General features: G+C 44.3%; 1 protein-coding gene across 1 annotated transcript in view; it reads right to left on the bottom strand.

Annotated features, from left to right (window-relative positions):
* The window catches only part of LOC142249625 (uncharacterized), an 85,242-nt gene that overhangs the window by 60,402 nt on the left and 263 nt on the right, over positions 1-24,577 (bottom strand). The window contains exons 2-3 of the mRNA XM_075321415.1: positions 23,800-23,950; positions 22,707-23,698 (exon numbers count right to left, since the gene is read on the bottom strand). Coding sequence (XP_075177530.1) covers positions 22,707-23,698; positions 23,800-23,950 — 1,143 coding nt within the window. The remainder of the gene's footprint in view (positions 1-22,706; positions 23,699-23,799; positions 23,951-24,577) is intronic.

Genomic DNA, 24,577 nt, shown 5'->3' with positions numbered 1-24,577 from the left:
TCCACACCACTGCTGTGGTGCTATGGCCGGCCGCCGCTGTCTCCCTGTTGCTGCTACTTTTTGGTGAGCTGTGCAGTGAAGATGCATGAGCATAATTAGCCGGCCAGGAAGCAGTAGACAGCAGCGGCTGAAGACAGCGTTGCTGGAGATGGTGAGTTTAACAAGCTTTTTATTTTAAATGTAAGAGTTTTTCTGGTACGTGTTATACGGCTCACACCACTGTATAGTCCGTGGCACATCAGTGATGCTGGAGAAAAATGGACTTGTCTCTGTGTGGAGGACACGGACACGTGTGTGCACTGCACAAAAACACATCAGGGAGAAATCACTGATGTTTGCGCAGACCTATTGATTTTAATGGGTCTGCGTATGTCCATGATTCTGGTACATATAAAAACTGCAACATACGTACCAGAATCACTGATTGGTGAAGGGGGCCTAAAGTAGATCCCATTTGCAGGAAATCGAAGTACTATGAAGACAATTTGCTGGCAAAATATAGTATAGTTGGCAAATTAAAGTTTAAATAAAAAACTGTTTAATCTTTTGTACATGTGATATATGCTTGAGCGATGTATTACATGTTCTAATGTTTTAAGACACAATAATATCTAAAATCAAGTTGGTGGACAGAAGACAGGTACTGTATTTTTTGGACTATAAAACGCACCAGACAATAATACGCACCCTGGTTTTAGAGGAGGAATATAGGAAAATAACATTTTAAAGGGAAGGTATCGTCAAAAAAAAAAAAATAATAACTGAGAAAACATAAAGTAATAATGTTTAAATGTTTTGTTTAAATATTGTTTTTTTTTTAATTGTGCAAAATATAAAAAAAAAAATTAAAAAGTTTGATATTTTCCACTGTAAAACACTAGGGGGAGCAGCTTCTGAAATCCTACTGAATTTCCACTGTATAAAAAGCTCAGATTACAGCCTGCCGTAAAGTGGGCGGAGTCTGCTCTCCTGTGTGTGATGGCGCCTCCCCTCTCCTAATCTGAGTGTTTACAACAGATAACAGAGAATGACATGTAGGGACACAGTGCACAGCCATTTTCCTGGTGACCAGAAATGTATAAAGTATCACCAAGGACAGCAGGAGTATCACACAGGATAGGATTAGATACACGGCTCTGCAGACAGTATAGGATTAGATACACAGCTCAGCAGACAGTATCACACAGGATAGGATTAGATACACAGCTCAGCAGACCGCATCACACAGTACAGGATTAGATACACGGCTCAGCAGACAGTATTACAGGATAGGATTAGATACACAGCCCTGCAGACAGTATCACAGGATAGGATTAGATACACAGCTCAGGAGACAGTATCACACAGGACAGGATTAGATACACGGCTTAGCAGACAGTATCACACAGGATAGGATTAGATACATGGCTCTGCAGACAATATCGCACAGGAGAGGATTAGATACACAGCTCAGCAGATAGTATAACACAGGATAGGATTAGATACACAGCCCAGCAGACAGTATCACACAGGATAGGATTAGATACACAGCTGTGCAGACAGTATCACACAGGAGAGGATTAGATACACAGCTCAGCAGACAGTATCACACAGGAGAGGATTAGATACACAGCTGTACAGACAGGATCACACAGGATAGGATTAGATACACAGCTGTGCAGACAGTATCACAGGATAGGATTAGATACACAGCTGTGCAGACAGTATCACAGGATAGGATTAGATACACAGCCCTGCAGACAGTATCACAGGATAGGATTAGCTACACAGCTCAGGAGACAGTATCACACAGGACAGGATAAGATACACGGCTTAGCAGACAGTATCACACAGGATAGGATTAGATACATGGCTCTGCAGACAATATCACAAAGGAGAGGATTAGATACACAGCTCAGCAGACAGTATAACACAGGATAGGATTAGATACACAGCCCAGCAGACAGTATCACACAGGATAGGATTAGATACACAGCTGTGCAGACAGTATCACACAGGAGAGGATTAGATACACAGCTCAGCAGACAGTATCAAACAGGAGAGGATTAGATACACAGCTGTGCAGACAGTATCACACAGGATAGAATTAGATACACAGCTGTGCAGACAGTATCACAGGATAGGATTAGATACACAGCTGTGCAGACAGTATCACACAGGAGAGGATTAGATACACAGCTGTGCAGACAGTATCACAGGATAGGATTAGATACACGGCTCAGCAGATAGTATCACACAGGAGTATTAGATACACGGCTAAGCAGACAGTATCACACCGGACATGATTAGATACACAGCTCAGCAGATAGTATGACACAATAGGATTGGATACACGGCTCTGCAGACAGTATCACACAGCATATGATTGGATACACAGCTCAGAAGACAGTATCACAGGATAGGATTAGATACAAAGCTCAGCAGACAGTATCACACAGGAGAGGATTAGATACACGGCTCAGCAGACAGTATCAGACAGGAGAGGATTAGATACACCGCTCAGCAGACAGTATGACATGATAGGATTGGATACACGGCTCTGCAGACAGTATCACACAGGATAAGATTAGATACACAGCCGTGCAGACCATATCACACATCAGAGGATTAGATACACAGCTTTGCAGACATCACACAGGATAGGATTAGATACTCAGCTGAGCAGACAGTATCACACGATAGGATTAGATACACAGCCCTGCAGACAGTATCACACAGGATAGGATTAGATACATGGCTCAGCAGACAGTATCACACAGGAGAGGATTAGATACACAGCCCTGCAGACAGTATCACACAGGAGAGGATTAGATAAACAGCCTTGCAGACAGTATCAGACAACATAGGATTAGATACACAGCTCAGCAGACAGTATCACACGACAGGATTAGATACACAGCTGTGCAGACAGTATCACACAGGAGAGGATTAGATACACGGCTCAGCAGACAGTATCACACAGGATAGGATTAGATACACAACCCTGCAGACAGTATCACTGGTACACACACAGGTACTCACATGCAGTGGCGCACGCGTGCACACACACACACACACACACAATCACCCCTGATGGGGACCTTGTGCCACACACTCACACACAATCACCCTTGATGGGGACCTTGTGCCCCACACACACACACACACACACACACACTCACCCCTGATGGGGACCTTGTGCCACACACACAATCACCCCTGATGGGGACCTTGTGCCACACACACACACACACACACACACACAATCACCCCTGATGGGGACCTTGTGCCATACACACACAATCACCCCTGATGGGGACCTTGTGCTACACACACACACACACAGTCACCCCTGATGAGGACCTTGTGCTACACACACACACAATTACCCCTGATGGGGACCTTGTGCCATACACACACACACACACACACAATCATTCCTGATGGGGACCTTGTGCTACACACACACACACACACACACACAATCACCCCTGATGGGGACCTTGTGCCATAAACACACACACAATCACCCCTGATGGGGACCTTATGCTACACACACACACACACACACAATCACCCCTGATGGGGACCTTGTGCCACACACACACACACACACACACACCTTTCACATCATTCCTCCCTGTGACCTCCGGTGGGCACTCCAGGCAGTTGTGCTGCATGCCATCTTCCCCTGCGTCCGGCCAACATTTCATACATCCGATCGCATACACTCACACATCCGATCGCATACACTCACACATCCGATCGCATACACTCACACATCCGATCGCATACACTCACACATCCGATCGCATACACTCACACACACTCACGATATCGCACATACCTGATACACGGCTCAGCAGACAGTATCAGACAGGAGAGGATTAGATACACCGCTCAGCAGACAGTATGACACGATAGGATTGGATACACGGCTCTGCAGACAGTATCACACAGGATAAGATTAGATACACAGCCGTGCAGACCATATCACACAGCAGAGGATTAGATACACAGCTTTGCAGACATCACACAGGATAGGATTAGATACTCAGCTGAGCAGACAGTATCACACGATAGGATTAGATACACAGCCCTGCAGACAGTATCACACAGGATAGGATTAGATACATGGCTCAGCAGACAGTATCACACAGGAGAGGATTAGATACACAGCCCTGCAGACAGTATCACACAGGAGAGGATTAGATAAACAGCCTTGCAGACAGTATCAGACAACATAGGATTAGATACACAGCTCAGCAGACAGTATCACACGACAGGATTAGATACACAGCTGTGCAGACAGTATCACACAGGAGAGGATTAGATACACGGCTCAGCAGACAGTATCACACAGGATAGGATTAGATACACAACCCTGCAGACAGTATCACTGGTACACACACAGGTACTCACATGCAGTGGCGCACGCGTGCACACACACACACACAATCACCCCTGATGGGGACCTTGTGCCACACACTCACACACAATCACCCTTGATGGGGACCTTGTGCCCCACACACACACACACACACACACACACACTCACCCCTGATGGGGACCTTGTGCCACACACACAATCACCCCTGATGGGGACCTTGTGCCACACACACACACACACACACAATCACCCCTGATGGGGACCTTGTGCCATACACACACAATCACCCCTGATGGGGACCTTGTGCTACACACACACACACACAGTCACCCCTGATGAGGACCTTGTGCTACACACACACACAATTACCCCTGATGGGGACCTTGTGCCATACACACACACACACACACACACACAATCACCCCTGATGGGGACCTTGTGCCATAAACACACACACAATCACCCCTGATGGGGACCTTATGCTACACACACACACACACACACAATCACCCCTGATGGGGACCTTGTGCCACACACACACACACACACACACACACACCTTTCACATCATTCCTCCCTGTGACCTCCGGTGGGCACTCCAGGCAGTTGTGCTGCATGCCATCTTCCCCTGCGTCCGGCCAACATTTCATACATCCGATCGCATACACTCACACATCCGATCGCATACACTCACACATCCGATCGCATACACTCACACATCCGATCGCATACACTCACACATCCGATCGCATACACTCACACACACTCACGATATCGCACATACCTGTACAATCACGCGCACACACTCACAACATCCGGAGATATCAATGCTTCCCATGTGATCTTCTCGCAGGTCCTGGAAGCTCATTGCACAGCATCGCAAGCGCTGACACACACTCACAATCACCCCTGATGGGGACCTTGTGACACACACACAAACACACACACACACACACACACAGCAGCGGCGGGCAGAGCAGGGACTTGGGAGAACGGAGGGAGGGGGGTGTCATTGGAGAAGGTAACGGCGGGGGGGAGGGGCGGCGTCAGTAGCTGGGGCAGAACAGGGGATGGGGAGAATGGAGGGATGGGATGTCATCGGAGACAGTAACGAGGGGAGGGGAGGCGGCCCGTACTCACACATCCCGGTGGGTGACAGGGGAAAAGTGGAGCAAACAGCACACGCTGTGAGCTCCACAATAATGGCGCTAGTCTCCTCCCTCTGTTGTGTTCTGGACAGCCCAGGGGGCGTATCCAGGTCACAGCAGACGCCCGCTGTAACGTACTTCATGGGGTTGGAGCCCGACTATCAGAGTCTATGCACAGGGGCTGCCATAAAGGAAGGAGTTACTGTCGTTACACACATGCTGGCAAATCCAGCATGGCAGCCCCCAATGCCTCCAGTAAAATAAGAATTACATAAAAACTAAATAAGCTGCGATTTTCATTTTGTATTAGAAATACTTGATTTCATAATCACTATTTTTAATACAAAAATAAAAAACCGTGATACCTTCCCTTTAAGCACATAATGTGGTCATCACACACTGGTATGGGGTGAGGATCTGCTGCTGACACTGTTATGGGGGTAATGTCTCCAAATTCTCTACTAAGGTACCCCATTCTCGTAATGATCCTCCTGCCTTGTATATGATCCCCATCCTTGTATATATGTCCCTCATCCTGGTATAGACCCCATCGTGCTATATACCCCCATCTTGATAAATACCCCATCCTAATAAATACCCCCATCCTGGTATATGATCCGAATCCCATGGCACACAAAAAATAATCATTTATACTTACCTTTCCTCACTCCATGCAGCATTGCTCATCTTCCTGCCTGTGCCAGCAGCAGCGCCGCTGACCTGTGTGGAGCCAGTCACCATTTCCTGCAGCATCGCAATGTCCTACTGTCTGCCTGCCCACTGATGTGTGTGAAGAGTGATGTGCACAGCGATGATGTCATCGCTGTGCGCACCGCTCTCTGCACACAGATCAGCTGGCCGGCAGACAGGAGGACATCGCGATGCTGCAGGGAATGATGACCGGTGAGTATACTGTACTTATTCACTGCCCCCCGTGCTGATGATGATGCGCAGGGCAGTGAATATAGCCACATATGAGCACTCCAGGCTGTAGTTGCCAGGGGTGATCACGCGGCCGGCTGTTAATTATGCGCAACCCTACATTCAGACTATAAGACTTACCCCCCACTTTCCCCCAACATTTGGGTGGAAAAAAGTGTCTTATAGTCTGAAAAATACGGTAAGGGGTACTTTGCACACTACGACATCGCAGGTGCGATGTCAGTGGGGTCATATTGAAAGTGACGCACATCCGGCGTCGCTGTCGATATCGGAGTGTGTAAATCATTTTTGATACGATTAACGAGCGCAAAAGCGTCAAAATCATATCATTGTTGTAGTGCCGGTCATTTCCATAATTTCAGAAGGACCGATGTTTCGATGTTGTTCCTCGTTTCTGCGGCAGCACACATCGCTGTGTATGAAGCCACAGGAGCGAGGAACATCTGCATCCTGCAGCTCACACCGGCTATGCAGAAGGAAGGAGGTGGACGGGATGTTTACGTCCCGCTAATCTCCGTCCCTCCGCTTCTATTGGCCGCCTGCCGTGTGACGCCGCTGTGATGCCACATGACCCGCCCCCTTAGGAAGGAGGCGAGTCGCCGGCCAGATCAACATCGCAGGGCAGGTTTATGTGTGTGAAGCAGCTATCAGATATCGCATGTGCGACGGGGCGGGGACTATCGTCCTTGGCATCGCAAGCATCAGCTTGCGATGTCGTACTGTGCAAAGTATTCCTAAGTCTTTATTAACTTAACGAGTCAGAAGTTGCATAGAGACAACTAGAAGAGCACTATTATAATGTAGGTTAGACTGGGAACTTGCCATTTTCTTTAAAACATTGGAATATACTTATATTGTCCTCGTACAACATTTACAAACTAACTTAATACCTCGCTTGGCTCTTATCAGTGACTTTTTAGCATGTATTGTTGGCTAAGCTCATAAGGAAATATCTGATATAGAAATCCATATATTTTCAATGTCTGCAGATGTTTTCATTTATTCTATAAGAATACAGTAATAATTTCACTTACATTTTATTGGGGGAATTTACTCAGCAAAAGCCAATACTTTAAATCACATTTTATAAATGTTAAAGAAAATACTATATGCACAAGAGGGAATTCTAGGAGAATGTTTTAGAATCTGTTTCTTATTAGGATTGACCATGTAGAAGTATATGTTTTTTAATTGTATGAAACGTTAAATAGGGTAAAAACTATGTAATTTATAGTACAGCCAATGATGTCAAATTTTAAATAGCACATAAAGATAAAATAGTGTTACTGTACATAAGAAACACGTTATTTTTTTTATCCAAGAGAAAGTAGATATAGCATGTTCTTTTTATCCTATCCTTTAGATACTAGATGTAAACTTTTACATCCTCTACTACCAAAGAGCTCACTTTACATAGCATAGTTTTTGCTTCACAGGACTCTATGTACTTATAGCCAAAGCCTGTTTTCACCTACCTGACAAAGTGAAATTTTATAAATCTGACCAGTGTCAATTTATGTTGTAATAATGGAACGCTTCAATGGATCCCAATAATGCTGGTATTGTTTTTTCATGAAACATTGTACTTCATGTTAATGTTAAAGTTAGGTTAATGTTTTTTACAATTCTTTGTGAAAATATCACAAATGTTGCAAAAACTCTAAAAGCATCGCAATTTTCAATTTTTTTTATAATTATGCCCTTAAACCAGAGACCTATGTCAAGCAAAATAGGTTATAAATAGGGATGAGCGAATGTATTTGCGACTATTCGATATCCGACGGATAATGGGGTATTCGAGGTATTCGCTAGCCGACGGATAAAACAACATCCGCTCCGATACTTTCATTTTCATTTCTGACTTCCTGGCACCTATTTTCGAGCCAATGAACACATCTGATGTTGCTTTCCCTCAGAGTAACACCACAGCCATCTTTGTTGTGGTGTTACTGTGATTGGCTTAGTCACACAGTGTCATAAGGGCTAAATAAGGCAGCAGCCATTTTGTGAACACGCAGCGATAGGAAGCTGGCAGGGGTGATAGACTGTATTGTGTGCGGGAGAGCGTTCTTAGATCCAACTAATAAATAGTCCTTGTAAGGGCTGAACACAGTGTCCAGTAGCTGCTAGCAGCTAAAGAAATCATAGAACCAGCAATAGGGACAGTGCAGTGCCTTTTGTGAGATAGCGTTCTTGCAGCAAAATCTTAAATAGTCCTTGTAAGGACTGAAGCCAGTAGTTAGTACCTGCTAGCAGCTGGTTAAATCACCAGGCTGCAAAACAGTGAATGCAGAACCAGCTATAGGGCCAGTGACAGTGCAGTGCTTTGTTAGGTGAAAGCGATCCACTTTTTTAAAAAAAAAGGTTCCTGCTTTATCTACCTTCTTCCTCACAACATCAGTATTCCAGGGAAACATATGACCCCAAAGCAGGTTACACTGAGAAACTGTTTACAGGACCCTTTGACCTTTTTTGCCTCTCACCTCACAAGACCACCAATACACGTGAGGCCGTGGTGTGCAGTGATGCACAGATCTTTGAGCACCCAAGGCCAGAAGAAAGCCATGTGGTTGGCCGTCACATTCTGAGCAATCAGCTGGAAGTATTGGAGGATGATGAGACACCGTTGCCCTCAGGTCAGCCTGAAACCTCCATAACCAAAGATGTTGACCTTCAGGAATTTGAAGACGACCTGGTCGATGATCAGGTGACTGATCCAACATGGACGGGTGGCATGGATTGCGAGAGCAGCAGTGCAGAGGAGCATGTGCCCATAGTCTGCAAAAAGGCTGTAAAAGATAGGGTTTCGACCACTGCCAGTGGTCAACCAACTGTGCACATGACACCACCACCTGTGCCATCTCAGAGTCCAAGGGTACATGCACCACCTGTGCCATCTCAGAATCCAAGGGTCCGTGCTGTGATTGTGTGCGAGTTTTTTTTCAAGAGTCCTTTGGACCAAACGGTTGACATTTGTCAAATCTGTCAGACTAAGCTTAGCAGAGGCAGAAATACTTCCAGCTTGGGCACCTCCAGCATGAGAAACCATATGTTAGCCAAGCACACCACTAGGTGGTTGACAGCTCTTGGTAAAAAACATGATTTCCAGGCTCAAAACACAGCCACTTCCCCTAGCCTGACTGCTTCCCAAACTGCAGTGCAAGAAACTGCCGTTGATACCTCCTTCTCCCAACCTGATGTTGTCCAAATTCAGTCATCATCGACTACATCCGCTTTGGTGTCCCAGCGTTCCGTTCAGTTGTTCATATCACAGACCTTCGAAAAGAGGCAAAAATACCCCGTTACGCACCCAAGGGCAGAAACCATAACTGCACACATTGCACGATTGATAACCCTTGAGATGTTGCCATATTGGCTTGTGGGAACAGAAGCTTTCCGCGACCTTTTGGCAGTGGCAGAACATCGATACTTTATTTTGCTCATTGTGCCATCCCCGCGCTCCACAATTATGTATACGTAAACATCAATCGGGTTCTCACCAATACCATAACAGGAAAGGTCCACTTATCCACAGACACGTGGACAAGCAGAAGTGGACAGGGATGCTACATCTCACTGACGGCACACTGGATGAACCTGGTGGCGGCTGGTACAGAGTCTGAGCCGGCAACATCCCATATAATTCTCACACCCAGAATAGCGGGCCCATCTTCAATCACAGTTTCAGTAGCCTCCTTCACAGCAACAACTTCCTCCTCCTCCTACTCTTCATCTGGCTCCTGTGCATACTCCTCAACATCCGCCGGTGTCCAACCATCAACATCATTCCCCAGCTGGGATCTCGGCAGCACTGCCTTGGCTAAGCGGCAACACGCTCTACTGAAGCTCATTTGTATCGGTGAAAAATCGCACACGGCACCTGAGCTTTTGAAAGCAATAATTGAGCAAACAGATGAGTGGCTTGCACTATTGGACCTCCATCAAGGAATGGTAGTGTGGGATAATGATCGTAATCTGGTGGCGGCTTTAAAGCTTGGAAAGCTTGTACAGGTTACTTGTATGCCCCATGTTGTAAATTTAGTAGTTCAGCAAAAAATACCCTGACATACCACAGCTACTTACCAAAGTACGACATATTAGCACCCATTCCGCAAGTCATCTCCCTCTTTTGCTGGCCTGGCAGTGCTGCAGCAGTGCTTACATTTGCCTTGTCACAGACTAATATGTGACCTTCCTATGAGATGGAATTAAACCTATCATATGTTGGTCAGGATCCATGAGCAGCAGAGGGCAGTATCTCAATTGCAGCTGGAACATGCCCATCTGACGCAGCTGCCAGACATAAGTACTGCAGAGTGGGTGTGAATTGCAGACATTTGTCATGTCCTAGAGAATTTTGATTACTGTACCAACACTGGGAGCAGTGATGAAGTTCTTATCAGTAGAGATGAGCGAGGTTCGAGTTTCGCCAATTTCATGTTCGAGTGATTTTGGGGGTGCTCGAGATCGAATTCGAACTCGAGCATTTTGCTAAAAGCTTGAAAGTTCGAGTTACGTTCGAGAACGGCTCGATCACCAAAAGCAGGGCTTTTTACAGCTACAGTGTGCGGGGAGCCATTGCTGGCAGCCTGTGTAAGCTGGTAACCATGATATATATCGGGTATCCAAGCAAAGCGTTTTGCTTGGTAACCCGATATTTACCCTGGTTACGTGTGCAGGGAGCCGACACTTCCCCGCTGGGCTCTGCCCCCTCCTGCACGCGGCATGTACACACACACACTCACACACTCACACTCACCTGTCCCCAGCCATGCAGTCCCCGACACTGCCGTCCTCAGCGCCACATGGCCCCACTAGGCTCCACCCACTTTGCACTCCGTCGCCCGCACACATGGCCCCGCTAGGCTCCACCCACCTTGCACTCCGCACACATTACCCGACTTAGCTCCACCCACCTCACACTCTGCACACATTACCTTGCTCGGCTTACCTGCGGTGATGAAGTTTTGCCCTCCCGACCTCAGCGCTGTCACTGTCCTCCATGGCTGCTGCTTCACATTTCCTCCCACTGTCGACTCGAGACTGTCACCGCAGGTAATGTACCTCGCTCCTGACAGCAGCACTTGTCATGCCCTGCAGTGACCTGGGCTGACCTATTGATGTTAGCTCAGGTCACTGCATTGCTCTCCCAGCCAATGGGGAACATTCTGTTCTTCATTGACTGGGACAGTGACTATGGTATGAATCGTCATGGGAACCCCTTGAATTACAGCAGACCTGGATTTGTTTTTCTTTCTAATAAATTGCTGAAAGAGGGAATGTGTTGGGGAGTGTTTTTTCAAAAAAATGTGTTTGTCGTCCATTTTTTTTTTTATTACTAACTGGGTTGGTGATGTCGGGTATCTGATAGACGCCTGACCTCACGAACCCGAGGGCTTGATGCCAGGTGACATTACACATCTGGTATTAATCCCATATATTACCCCATTTGCCACCGCACCAGGGCAACGGGATGAACTGGGGTGAAGCACCAGGATTGGCGCATCTAATGGATGCACCACTTCTGGGGCGGCTGCGGACTGCCATTTTTAAGCTGGGGAGAGTCCAATAACCATGGATCTCCCTAGTCTGAGAATATCAGACCCCAGCTGTCCGCTTTACCTTGGCTGGTGATCCAATTTTCGGGGGACCCCCACGTGTTTTTTTTTTTAATTATTTATTTAATTTAAAATAGCAGCGTGGGGGGCCCTCAGTTTTGGATTACCAGCCAAGGTGAAGCTGCCAGCTGTGGTCTGCAGGCTGCAGCCGTCTGCTTTAACCTAGCTGACTATCAAAAATAGGGTGAACCCCACGTCATTTTTTTTAATTTTTTTTTTTTTCGTAAAAAAAAGGCTAAGCACCCCTTAGTGCCACATGAAAGGCACAAAAGGGTGCAAAATTACAAAATGCAGGAGAGTGGGACATTATGTATCTTTCTGCCATTATAATGATAGAAAAGACTGATATGAAGTGTACAAGCACAGAAAAATAACAAGAGCGCTCTACGATGTGAAAAGCAGTAGAAAATGGTACTGGAGTGAACATGTGACCGCCTCATGTAGGTTGAAGCTATGGATCCTGGGTAAATTTATGTATTTTCCCTCCTTCAGTTTTTTTGCAGTACGCAAAAAAAAACAATAGGCACACGGATGACAAACGGATGACATACGGACCGAATACGGAATGGAAACGGATGCCACATGGATGCACCCGTGAAAAAATGGACCTTTTTTGCGGACCGCAAAAACAAATCGGTCGTGTGAATGAAGCCTCATTCTGATCTGCCGTTTATAAACAGCAGGCAGAAATAAATTTATTGCGCCCTCCAGCGTCAGAAAATATCTGGGGTTTCAGGGGGTAGCTGAGACCCTGGAGATCATGATTCAGGCCAGTTTTTCCAGTCCCCGCTCACGTGATCACAGGTATACACCGTATACCGATGATCACGTTACAGTAAATGACAGCACTGGTAAAAAATTATTTATCTCCCATCTGGCATGAACAAACATGTCAGATGGGAGATAAAGCTCCTCCCCGGTCCCCTCCGGTCCCCCGGTGTCGCCAAAGTGCCTCCCCCTGACCCCCTCCCGGAAATCCAAGATGGCCGCGTGCACAGCAGCGCGCCGGCCGCTTTCACCCTACTCCTCTGATTTCTGTCGCATGTGCCATGACACATGCAACAGATAACTCCTTCCCAGGCCCTGCCAAGTCACCCCCTATAACCCCATCGGTGTTCCCCGGTGTCCCACAGTACCTGTGCAGCGTTGATCCCCCGCGGCCCCCTCCTTCACAATAGGCGCTGTCGCATGCACAGAGCGGCTGTTAGCTCAGCTTCCTGTGTTCAGACACAGTGAGTGGTGGTAACCATGCATCTGTAAGCTACTGCAATGCCCTGCTCATGGGGTAAGGAACATAGTTGATCAGGAGAGCTATACTACATTTCCAAATGGAGGTATTTGATTTTATAGTTGCCCTGCTGAACAAATACCAAACATGAGAGTCCGCTATACGCCACAAGAAAACATGTCTACGTAGCAAGCTCTGTTGTTTAGTATTCATTCAGCTGGATAACTGAACTTAAAGGGGTATTCCATCTCTAAGATCCGGTCCCCAATATATAGTAGATGGAATAGCAATAATATCAGCAAATACCAATATTTGGAATTGTTGAATAGTTCTCCTGATTAGGGATGCCCTTACGTCATGAACAGGGCATTGCAGCTTTGGTAGCAACACTTACGACATGGACTCTGCTGCTGTGGACCCGGGGAGAGTGGGTGCAGATTCATTGCACCCACACTCCTCACATGGAGGGTCTACACTCCTAGAAAATAGGGGATACATTCCCTGCGTGTCCCCCATATTTTAGACGATCCAGATCGTGGGACCCCCTTATTTTTTTCCTTACAATAAATTGGTGAAAGAGGGAATGTTTTGGGGAGTGTTTCTTCACATACATTTTTTTTGTCTATTTGCTTTGTTAGTACTGACAGTTTGTGATGTCGGGTATGTGATAGACGCCATGACATCACAAACTGCTGGGCTTGATGTCAGGTGACCTTACAGCTAGTATCAACCCCATTTAATGCCCCGATTGCCACTGCACCAGGGCACGGGATGAGCTGGGGTGAAGCGCCAGAATTGGCGCATCTAGTGGATGCGCCACTTCTGGGGCGCCTGCGGCCTGCTATTTTTAGGCTGTGAAGTGCCAATAACTATGGACCTTCCCACCCTGAGAATACCAGACCACAGCTGTCCGCTTTACCTTGGCTGGTGATCCAATTTGGGGGGGACCCTTCTTTTTTTTAGTAATTATTAATATTTATTAAATAATTATAGAAAAAGAGCCTGGGGGGACCTCCACATTGGATCCCCAACCACGGTAAAGCTGCCAGCTGTAGTTTTCAGGCTACAGCCTTCTGCTTTACCCTAGCTGGCTATCAAAAATGGGAGGACCCAATGTCATTTTTTTTTAACTATTTTTTTAAATAAAAAAAATTAATGGGCTTCCCTATATTTTGATTGCCAGCCAAGGTAACGCCAGGCAGATGGGGGTGGCAACCAGTAGCTATCTGCTGTATCTGCGCTGAGAGTCAAAAATAACGCGGAGTGCTACGTCATTTTTTTTAAAGATTTTTTTTTACAGCACTGTGATGTCCAGCAATCAAAATACAGGGAAGCCCTTTTTTTTTTTTTAGTTATTTAAATAAATAATTAAAAAAAATATATATGGGGTCCCGCTGCATTTTATGTATTGCTAGCTAAGGGTAATCCAAGCAGCTGCTGGCTGCTAACCCCCACTGCTTGGTGTTACCTTCACTGGCAATGGAAAATCCAGGGAAGCATTTTTTATTTTTTTTGCCAAAAAACTACAAAAAAAATGACGTGAGCTTCGCCTTTTTTTTATGCTAGCCAGGTACAGCAGGCAGGTACGGGATGCCCCCAACTCCCAGCTGCCTATTTGTACCCGGCTGGGAACTAAAAATATAGGGAAGCCCTTTTTTTAATTATTTCATGAATTTCATGAAATAATTAAAAAAAAAAAAATGAAGGTAGCTTCGCCCCATTTTTGTGTCAAGCCGGGTACAACTAGGCAGCTGGGGATTGCATCCACAGCACAGCTTAGCCCGAGCTTTCTGGGCCCCTCTGCTGTTAATTGCAGTCCGCAGCCGCCCCAGAAAATGACCCTCTCATAGAAGCACCATCTTCTGGCGCTGTATCCAACTCTTCCAGCTGCCCTGATCTTGGTGGCTCGCTGGCTAATAATGATTTTAGTTGATAATATACAGCTAGCCCTAACCCCATTATTATCCAGCGAACCACCCGTCACCAGGGTAGCTGGAAGAGTCGGATACAGCGCCAGTAGATGGCGCTTCTATGAAAGGGGTGGCTGCGGACTGCAATTCACAGCAGAGGGGACCAGAAAGCTCAGGCCAACCTGTGCTGCGGATTCCAATCAGCAGCTGCCTAGTTGTCCCTGGCTGGACACAAAAATATGGCGAAACCTACGTCATTTGTTTTTTAATTATTTCATGAAATTCATTAAATAATAAAAAAAGGGCTTCCCTATATTTTTGGTTCCCAGCCGGGTACAAATATGCAGCTGAGGGTTGGGGGCAGCCCGTAGCTGCCTGCTGTACCTTGCTAGCATACAAAAATAGGGCGAAGCCCACATAATTTTTTGGGGGGCCAAAAAACTGCTGCATACAGTCCTGGATGGAGTATGCTGAGCCTTGTAGTTCTGCAGCTGCTGTCTGTATGGAGGAGAGCAGACAGCAGCTGCAGAACTACAAGGCTCAGCATCCTCCATTCAGGACTGTATGCTGGAGGGAGAGGCAGGGGGAGCAGAACTGCAAGGCTAAGGGTACTTCATCCACTAGTATATGCTGGAGAGCAGACAGCAGCTGCAGAACTACAAGGCTCAGCATGCTGCATTCAGGACTGTATGCTGGAGGGAGAGACAGGGGGAGCAGAACTACAAGGCTCAGCATGCTCCATTCACTTGTGTATGCAGGAGAGCAGACAGCAGCTGCAGAACTTCAGTGCTCAGCATGCTCCAATCACTAGTGTATGCAGTAGAGCAGACAGCAGCTTTAGAACTACAAGGCTCAGCATGCTGCATCCAGGACTGTATGCTGGAGGGAGAGACAGGGGGAGCAGAACTACAAGGCTCAGCATGCTCCATTCAGCAGTGTATGCAGGAGAGAAGACAGCAGCTGCAGAACTACAAGGCTCAGCATACTCCATCCAGGACTGTATGCAGGAATTTTATGCCCACCTAAAAAATGACGTGGGCTTCACCTTATTTTTGTATGCTAGCCAGGTACAGCAGGCAGGTACGGCTGCCCCAAACCCCCAGCTGCCTATTTGTACCCGGCTGGGAACTAAAAATATAGGGAAGCCCTTTTTTCATTATTTCATGAATTTCATGAAATAATTAAAAAAAAAACGACAGGGGCTTCGCCACATTTTTGTGTCTAGCCAGGTACAACTAGGCAGCTGGGGATTGGAATCCGCAGCACAGGTTGGCCTGAGGTTTCTGGGCCCCTTTGCTGCGAGATGCAGTCCGCAGCCGCCCCAGAAAATGGCGCTTTCATAGAAGCACCATCATCTGGCGCTGTATCCAACTCTTCCAGCTGCCCTGGTGACGGGTGGCTCCCTGGGTAATAATGGGTTATTACTAGCTTTGTTTTACTAGCTTGTATTAAGCCAGAGATTCTTAATGTCAGGCATGTTTGACCCGGCCATTAAGAATCTCCAATAAAGGGTTAAAAAAAAGGCACCACACAGAGAAAAAATACTTTAATAGAAATAAATACACAGACACACTTAGAGACTCCATGTTTATTACTCCCTCTCACCCCTTCACGATCCTGGTCTTCTGTCTTCTTTCACTTTCAATCCATACAGCTCTGCTACATCAGACAGTACTGCATGGGAGGAAGACGCTGCTGCTCCCGTGCAGTCTAATCACTCAGTGAGTGAGCACAGGCTGCGGGTTGTAAGCGGTGACGTCACCGCTGCCACCGTTGAAATAGTAATCTGACAGGCGGGTTACTATAGCAACGATGATCTCCGTTATTCACCGGCTGTAGCATCCAGTCCTTGCATGTGGGCTGACTCTGTAAAGAGCGCCTACATGCAGGAACGGGGAGCCAATCATGTGCCCAAGCATCTCGCCGGTACACGGAGATGCTCAAAGGAGCACCGCGTACCGGGGAGATGCACTGACAGGACCTAACATGACAACTAGCCATATGACCAGTCTGTAGCCAATGAGATAATACACACTTAACTGGTTACATGCTCTAACGACGTCACGGAAGGTCCTATCATCAGTGCTGGTTACTGGGACGGCGCAGCAATGATCGGAAGGAAAAGCGGCGGGAGATAAAGTGCAAGACCCGTCGCGGGGACCTGTAAGTGTAATGGCAATGTTTATTAACTGTATCTGTACATGTATAATGTGTTTGTATGTGTTTTTGTTTGCCTGCCATTGTTTTCAATGGGGTTAGAAGGTGTTCCTCGAACGTTCGCCGAACTAAGCCGCCGTTCGACGAACCGAACCGAACTCGAACACTAGGGGGGTGGCTCAACACTAGTCCCAAGTTTTATACAGGAGTGGGAGAGAATACAGCTTGACTGCTCAATGCAATTATTGCGACTTGTGTTGAAGCAAAATGAAGAGGATTATAAGACCCTCAGCAGTAATGTCCGTGAGGGATCCTGCACCCGGTTCCTTCAATGCCTTTTTAATATGCACCGTTTATTCAAATAAAAAAAGAAAAGTTTTTTACCGAAGATTCGGTAGATTAAACTTTGTTGATCCTGAAACCATAGTAGGGAAGCCTTCATAAGATAACTATTTTAGGCTATGTGCACATACTGCATTTTTGATGCCTTTTTGGGTGCATTTTTGTCACATAACTGCATGCCTATCCTTATGCCAGCAAAGTCAATGAGAATGAAGTGTTGTGCACATGTTGCTTATTTATCCCTTGCAGATTTGGTGTAGAAAATAATCTGCAGAATGTCAAATCTTTCAGGGTTTTTACCAGCATTTTTCCCCACCAAATGTATGAAAAAAATGAATCAAAAGCACCAAAAATGCAGCAAAACAGAAGCAAAAACAAACACATCAAACATACACACAAAAATGCACATTTTTTTTGCCAGGTGATGCAGATTTGATCCAGCAGGTTCTGTAACTAGACATGAGCGAACTCCCCACTGCTCAGCTTGCTGAGCCAAACAAGGGCTGCGCTCACGAACCTTTATCGAACAAAACCAATCCTGAGCCTTTATCCGGGCCTTTATACCTTTAACTCTGATGACCTCCTGACGACAACCCCGCAAAACTCAGAAGCGTTGGTGTCGTGGCTGTGTTGTCGGAAGGTCATCCGAGTTCATTAGATACTCCGATGACTTCCTGTCACTGCATACACACTGCTGGGTACTCACCAGCGATGCTGTTGCTTCTGGGTCCGAGTATCTTCTTCTGTTACAGTAACATCTAAGTCACAGCAGCTAGAAGGACCTTTGCTGACGTCATGCCCATGGTGACCAAAAGGGCTGCCTCTTCTGGTCACATGGGCATGACGTCAGCAAAGGCCTGCGCTATCATAGCTGATACGAGGAAGCAACATTATTTTCTAAGTCCACATGGGTATGGAGTTGATTATAATAGAAGCAGGGGTCTGAGGGTACACTATAATCATGCAAGGCCCCTACGCTACCCCTATCTAGGGGTCTTACCCCCAGAACCCTTCTCCTATTATAAACAACTCTATGCCCATGTGGACTTAGAAAAATAATGTTTATTCTGGCTGGAAATGTCAGACTGTATTTTGAACACGCCAATATTATGTGAGAGGGGCGTGTTGAAATCATGTCATACCTGTAAGGAGCCCGTCCACTGAAACTTTTTTTTAATTATTTAAATAAATAATTTAAAAAAACAGCATGCGGTCTCCCCAGTTTTGATATTCAACCGTGATAAAGCCCAACAGCTGGGGGCTGGTATTCTTAGACTGGGGAGGCTTAAGGTTACTAGCCCCAGCCTAAAAATAGCAACCATTAAATGCAACAAACTCAGCGCTTTCACCAGTTCTTCTTGATTGCCCTGATGCAATGGCAATGGGGGAATTATGGGTTAATAGTGCACAACTGTTTTCAAGCCCAGAAGTAGTGATGAAAAGGGGACTATGAGACCTCCATCACTAATCCTATAAGTAAAAAGAAATACACACACCCCGAGAAAAATCCTTTATTTGGAATAAAATACAAAAAAACACCCTCTTTCACCACTTTATTAACTCCAAAACACCCAGGTCCGATGTAATCCACATGAGGTCCCATGACAGTCCTGGCTCTGTTACATCCAAGCCTGGAGAGGCCGAAAAAATCTCTGCAGGCTCCGGGAAACACTGATAGAGGCAGGCCATGCCACTGCTATGGGTCCTGTCAGCCCGTGTCAGCGCCAGCACCAGGCCCTCACCCAGGATCGCACTTTCAAATGTATCGGCATCACAGATTTGAAAGAAAATTTGAAAGCAAATTTGAAAGCAGATTTGAAACCAATGATGAGACGCAGTGCAGTGCTCCCTCTCATCTTTGTCCTGCTCTGTCTGTGCTCTCTGACAGCACAGCACAGTGGTGACATCACTAGTGTCCTCCACTATGTTGAGATGTGAGCACAGACACAGAAGAAAAATGAGAAGCAGTGACGGGGGACCGAGGAGAGGTGAGTATGTATTTATTCAGTACACGGTGGGGGCGCATAATGCTATGTGGGGGTGTATAATGCTATAATGAGCTGCATAATGCTATATCGGGCTTGCAGAGCTCTGTGTGGGGTGTGCAGAGTGCTATATGAGGCTGCAGAGTGCTATGTGGAGCTGCAGAATGCTATGTGGGGCTGCAAAGTGCTATGTGGGGCTGCAGAGCGCTATATGGGGTGTACAGAGTGTTATGTGGTGATACAGAACGCTGTGTTAGGCCTCTGCCACACTCACGTGTAAAAAACGTACGTTTGGTGTAGTCCGTTTTTTGTGTCCGTGTTCCGTATTTGCAGTCCGTTTTTCCCCTCCGTGTGGTGTCCGTATGCATATCGTGTGTCATACGTGTGTACGTGTGTGCGTTTTCCTGTGCGTGAAATACGTCAGTGTGTGTTCCGTGTGCAGTCCGTTTTTTGTGCGTGTTTCACATGTTTCACACATTGAGATAATGGTGATTACTTGGAATTAAATGACACATAGGTGTATGTGATTAGGACATAAATATAAGTTAACTATAAACTGTTTCCTGCTTGTATTATGCCTTGGAGCACCTATGTGTTGAGACAAAATTGTCGCAATGCCATTATCCACGGAGGCCTTAGTGTTTTTATGTTGGATTATATCTCGTCGTTTTGGCGTTCGACGCCACATGTTGCAATATGATAATGTAAGAAGAACCAGATTGTGGGTGCATCCACTAATGATGATGCGGCCTATGCATGGTCATTTCCATACTTTATTTTTTGAGTTACGGAATTTCCCAGATAAGTTTTTTTCATACTGCCGGTTGTCAGTTGAGAGTTTTGATTACTTACTAAATATTTTACGACCTCATTTGCAACATCAGGACACTTGGATGCGGCTTTCCATTTCCCCAGAGGAGAGATTTATGGTGACTCTGAGGTATTATATTTGTTATTTTTGTAATTTGTGTAAATGTGTTATTTTTCACATTGAAATGTGTAATTGATCTTTATTGATCTAATCTCATTTTTGATTCAATGTTTGTGTTTTCTTATGATTGTTTTAATTTAAAAAAACATAGTGTTAATTGTAAATCATTGTTTGTCTTGTTTTCATAGATTCTTGGCGACTGGTCAATCTTTTAGTGCTTTACATTTTGATTTTTTGTTGGGTCGATCAACCATTGCCGTTATAGTACGTCACACATGCGACATGATATGGCAACATTTAAAAGAAGAAATGATGCCTCAGCCAAACAGAGAAGATTGGTTGAAAATCTCTAAGGGCTTCAAGGACTCTGTTGACTTTCCTAACTGCATAGGAGCTTTTGATGGCAAGCATTTCAGAGTTAAAAAGCCACCAAACTCTGGGTCACGTTATTTCAATTTTCATAAGTTTTTTTCCGTTGTTATTTTGGCATTGGTTGACACAGAATACCGATTTATTTATGCAGACATTGGGGCCTATGGTAGTGCCTCAGATGCCCGTATTTTTCGTTCATCAAGATTAGCCCAACGCCTGCAAGAAAATTCATTATTGATCCCCCCTCCAGTTGCCCTACCTGGTACATCTGGACCGTTGGCACCATATGTGATGGTAGCAGATGCAGGATTTGCATTATCCAAACATGTTATGCGACCATATCCAAGGAGATCCATTGATGACAGGAAACAGTACTTTAATAATCGGCTAACTAAAGCAAGACGTTATGTGGAGTGTGCATTTGGTATTTTAGCTAACAAATGGCGCATTTATCAGACAACGATTCAGTTGCAGCCAACCTTTGTCACATCTGTACTCAAGGCTACCATAGTGCTTCACAATTACTGTCGGATACATGAAGGAGGAACTTATGTGGATGATGAAATTCAGATAAACCATGTTGTTAATCCCACAGGTGAACCTATGTCTCATAATTCCGTGACATCTGGTTTACAAATTAGAAATTTATTTACTGATTACTTTAATTGTTTTGATGATACTAATAATAGTGTTGATTGTTAAGATTGTGATGGTTTTTTGTTGATAAAAATATAAATTTTTTTTATTATAGGAACTTGGTTAATTTTTCTCAACATCTAAGAGCTTAAATCGAACTAGTATTAAAGGCCAAATGCGTTAATCATAAACTGACATTTCTGTTAGCAACATGGTTTTCTGAATGTTGTATGTATGTGTATGTACATTTCTGTGTTACTATCATGTTTTAGGAAACTTATTTCAAACTTACAACATTAATAATGTTAATCGTCTATTGAAAAAATGCAATATTATTAATAAATATCAATAATAAACATGTTTCTTTTCTTCAAAAACATAATCTTTTATTAAGAATAAGCATATTAATCCATAAAGTAAGGATGTTATTTTTTCACATCCACATTAAAAATGTACATATTGTTCATTTTGTGTTAAACTTTTCTAAATGTAAATTTTGATGCTATTCTTCATAACATACAAAATATACTTTACATACAAGAGTAATTGTAAAGAAAATGTGTGCATTGCTTACAATGTAGAAAAATGTCGGCCAATTAAGTTGCTATCATGTTGGACATTGACATAGACCAAAAAATTGTAAACTGTGTTTTCAGAATATTAGAACTAATCTAACCATCAAATTGGTTGGGTAAAAATGTGTTCATAAAATTCCAAAAATAAAGGCCATAAAACATATATGTGATCCGTCACTAAGTATAATCACACATGTTTTTAAAATCTTTTCAACTCTGAGTTTGCACATTTTTGGAAATCCCTCTTTTTTAACATTTTGACACATTCATCAGATTTGTTGTTTGATTGTTAAGATTAACAAAAATGTGCATCACAAGTCAACAAGATCTTCTAGTGAAGTAACCTGAGTGTTGCTGAGTATGTTGTTTTGTGTGGCCTCAGAAATGGTATTTTCAGGAATGGAAACAGTTGTTTGCTGAACAACATTCCTATTACTAGCTAAAGTAGTGTGTGGAACAGTCTGTTGCATGCTGGTTTGTCCCAACACATTGCCTGTGGTTGAGTACACCTGTGGATCTACATGGGTAATTGGGTATTGTGTGTGTGTATGTTGTTGACCTTGAGGATAGTTGACTGATGTTTGTAAGTGTGGTGTAGGTAACATAGTTGAGATTGGATAATGAGGCATCATGAATGATTGTGGGTATGTTGAACCTGGAAACAAATTAGGTAAACCACCAATATTTGTGGGTTGAGTAAAGTAACTAGTAGTTTGAGTTGGTTGTAAATTCATATAGTTCATGGGTTGCTGAGAGGTAGCACTTTGTACTGTGCTTAAGGCACCAGTATTGGTTGCAACATACCCTTGTCTAATTGGTGTTGGGAATAACGTACTTGAAGCAATTGAAGGTTGTCCAGATTGTTGTAATAGTGGATTATTGACTATTACAGTTGCCATTGTTGTTTGTGTTGAAATTGTATTTTGATTGTCTGTTGTGTTTGGGACTGTATGTTGTTGCATAATGGTACGCCAATTTTCTATGGCCTCATACACTCTCACTGGTTCCTGTTCTGCCTGACTAGCTGACAGTAGGGTAAGCATAGCAGCTCTTACACGTTCCTGCCTATCTGAAGGAATTTTGGTTAAGCTAGTAGATAAAGACCGACAAAAACGCTCGGCATCTGTTTCTGGAATTAAAGTGTTCATTATGTGAATAATGCGTGTGTCAATTATTTCCGGTAAGGATCTCATTTCCTCAGGTCTGCGGATTCTTCTTGCACGTAGAGGTTGTGGTGCAAAACGTGGAAGTACATTTGTTTGTGTTGATTGTGTAGCTGGTGTGGTTGTTTGTTGCGTTGATGAGCCTTGGGTGTTGGTTTGTGCACTCTCTGTCCCACCCTCATGTGAATCATTTGCTGCATCTTGTTGAGTCTCAGGAATTTCAATGTCTTCTCTGGCAGGTTCTTGTTCTGATGCTGAGGTGGCTGTAGCAGAGGGACCTGCTGTTGGTTCATCATCTGATTCGTCAAGATTATCCTCCGTTCTATAAGAAATGAAAAAACATATTACAATCTTAACATTTATCTTTGTCCAATTATCTTCAGGGGTTTTTTTTTTTTTTTTTTTAAAAAAAAAAAAACTTACTGTGTAACTTCTAAGATGGGTGCTAGGAAGCTTATTTGTTCATAGTAGACATATCTGCGTTTGCGGCCTTGGCTGGATGAGGATGGTATAGGGTTGTACTCCCTTCGGTACTGATCACGGGCTGAACGCCAACGCCTTTTTACCAAGTCAACTGTGGAAAATAAAAAAATATGTCACTTGCAACATTCTCCATAAATCTGCACACATTAATTTAAATAATGTTTGCGAAATGTAATATACAATTTAACACAATTATGTTGGTCAAATACTTAGGATGAAATATAATTTATTTAGATATTCTTCATTCAAAAACATGTTTAGACATTCACACATAACCAAATAATATTTCTGAATAATTATATTTTAAGTAATTGTCATCTATATTTAAATTATAATTTGGTGTTTTTGCAATGACATTTGGCTATAAATTACTAGAAATATTATTTGATACATGTAGGTAATGATATTGACATGTCATTTTAAACAATTTTATTTTAAAAAAAAAAAAAAAAAGATTTTCAATTGTGATACTAAATTTAGACTAATACAACAGGGAATTTTAAAACACATGACAGTTTAATCAGTTAATTTAGTAAATTCATGAAGAATTCCAAGTCAGATTACAAATTTAAGTATACTTTGATTTTTGACACTTATGAAAGTTTGGTGATACTATGAAAAAAGTGTACAGGAACTCAATATATTGAGTAGTACATATACCAATTCTTCTCATAGGATTTTACACTAAAAGAAAACATAACTATGCCAAAACAATCAC

The sequence above is a fragment of the Anomaloglossus baeobatrachus genome, chromosome 1 (assembly GCF_048569485.1).
Source record: "Anomaloglossus baeobatrachus isolate aAnoBae1 chromosome 1, aAnoBae1.hap1, whole genome shotgun sequence".
Lineage (NCBI taxonomy): Eukaryota > Metazoa > Chordata > Amphibia > Anura > Aromobatidae > Anomaloglossus > Anomaloglossus baeobatrachus.
The sequence above is the reverse complement of the archived record's forward strand: the minus strand, read 5'-3'. Positions and strand labels throughout refer to the sequence as shown.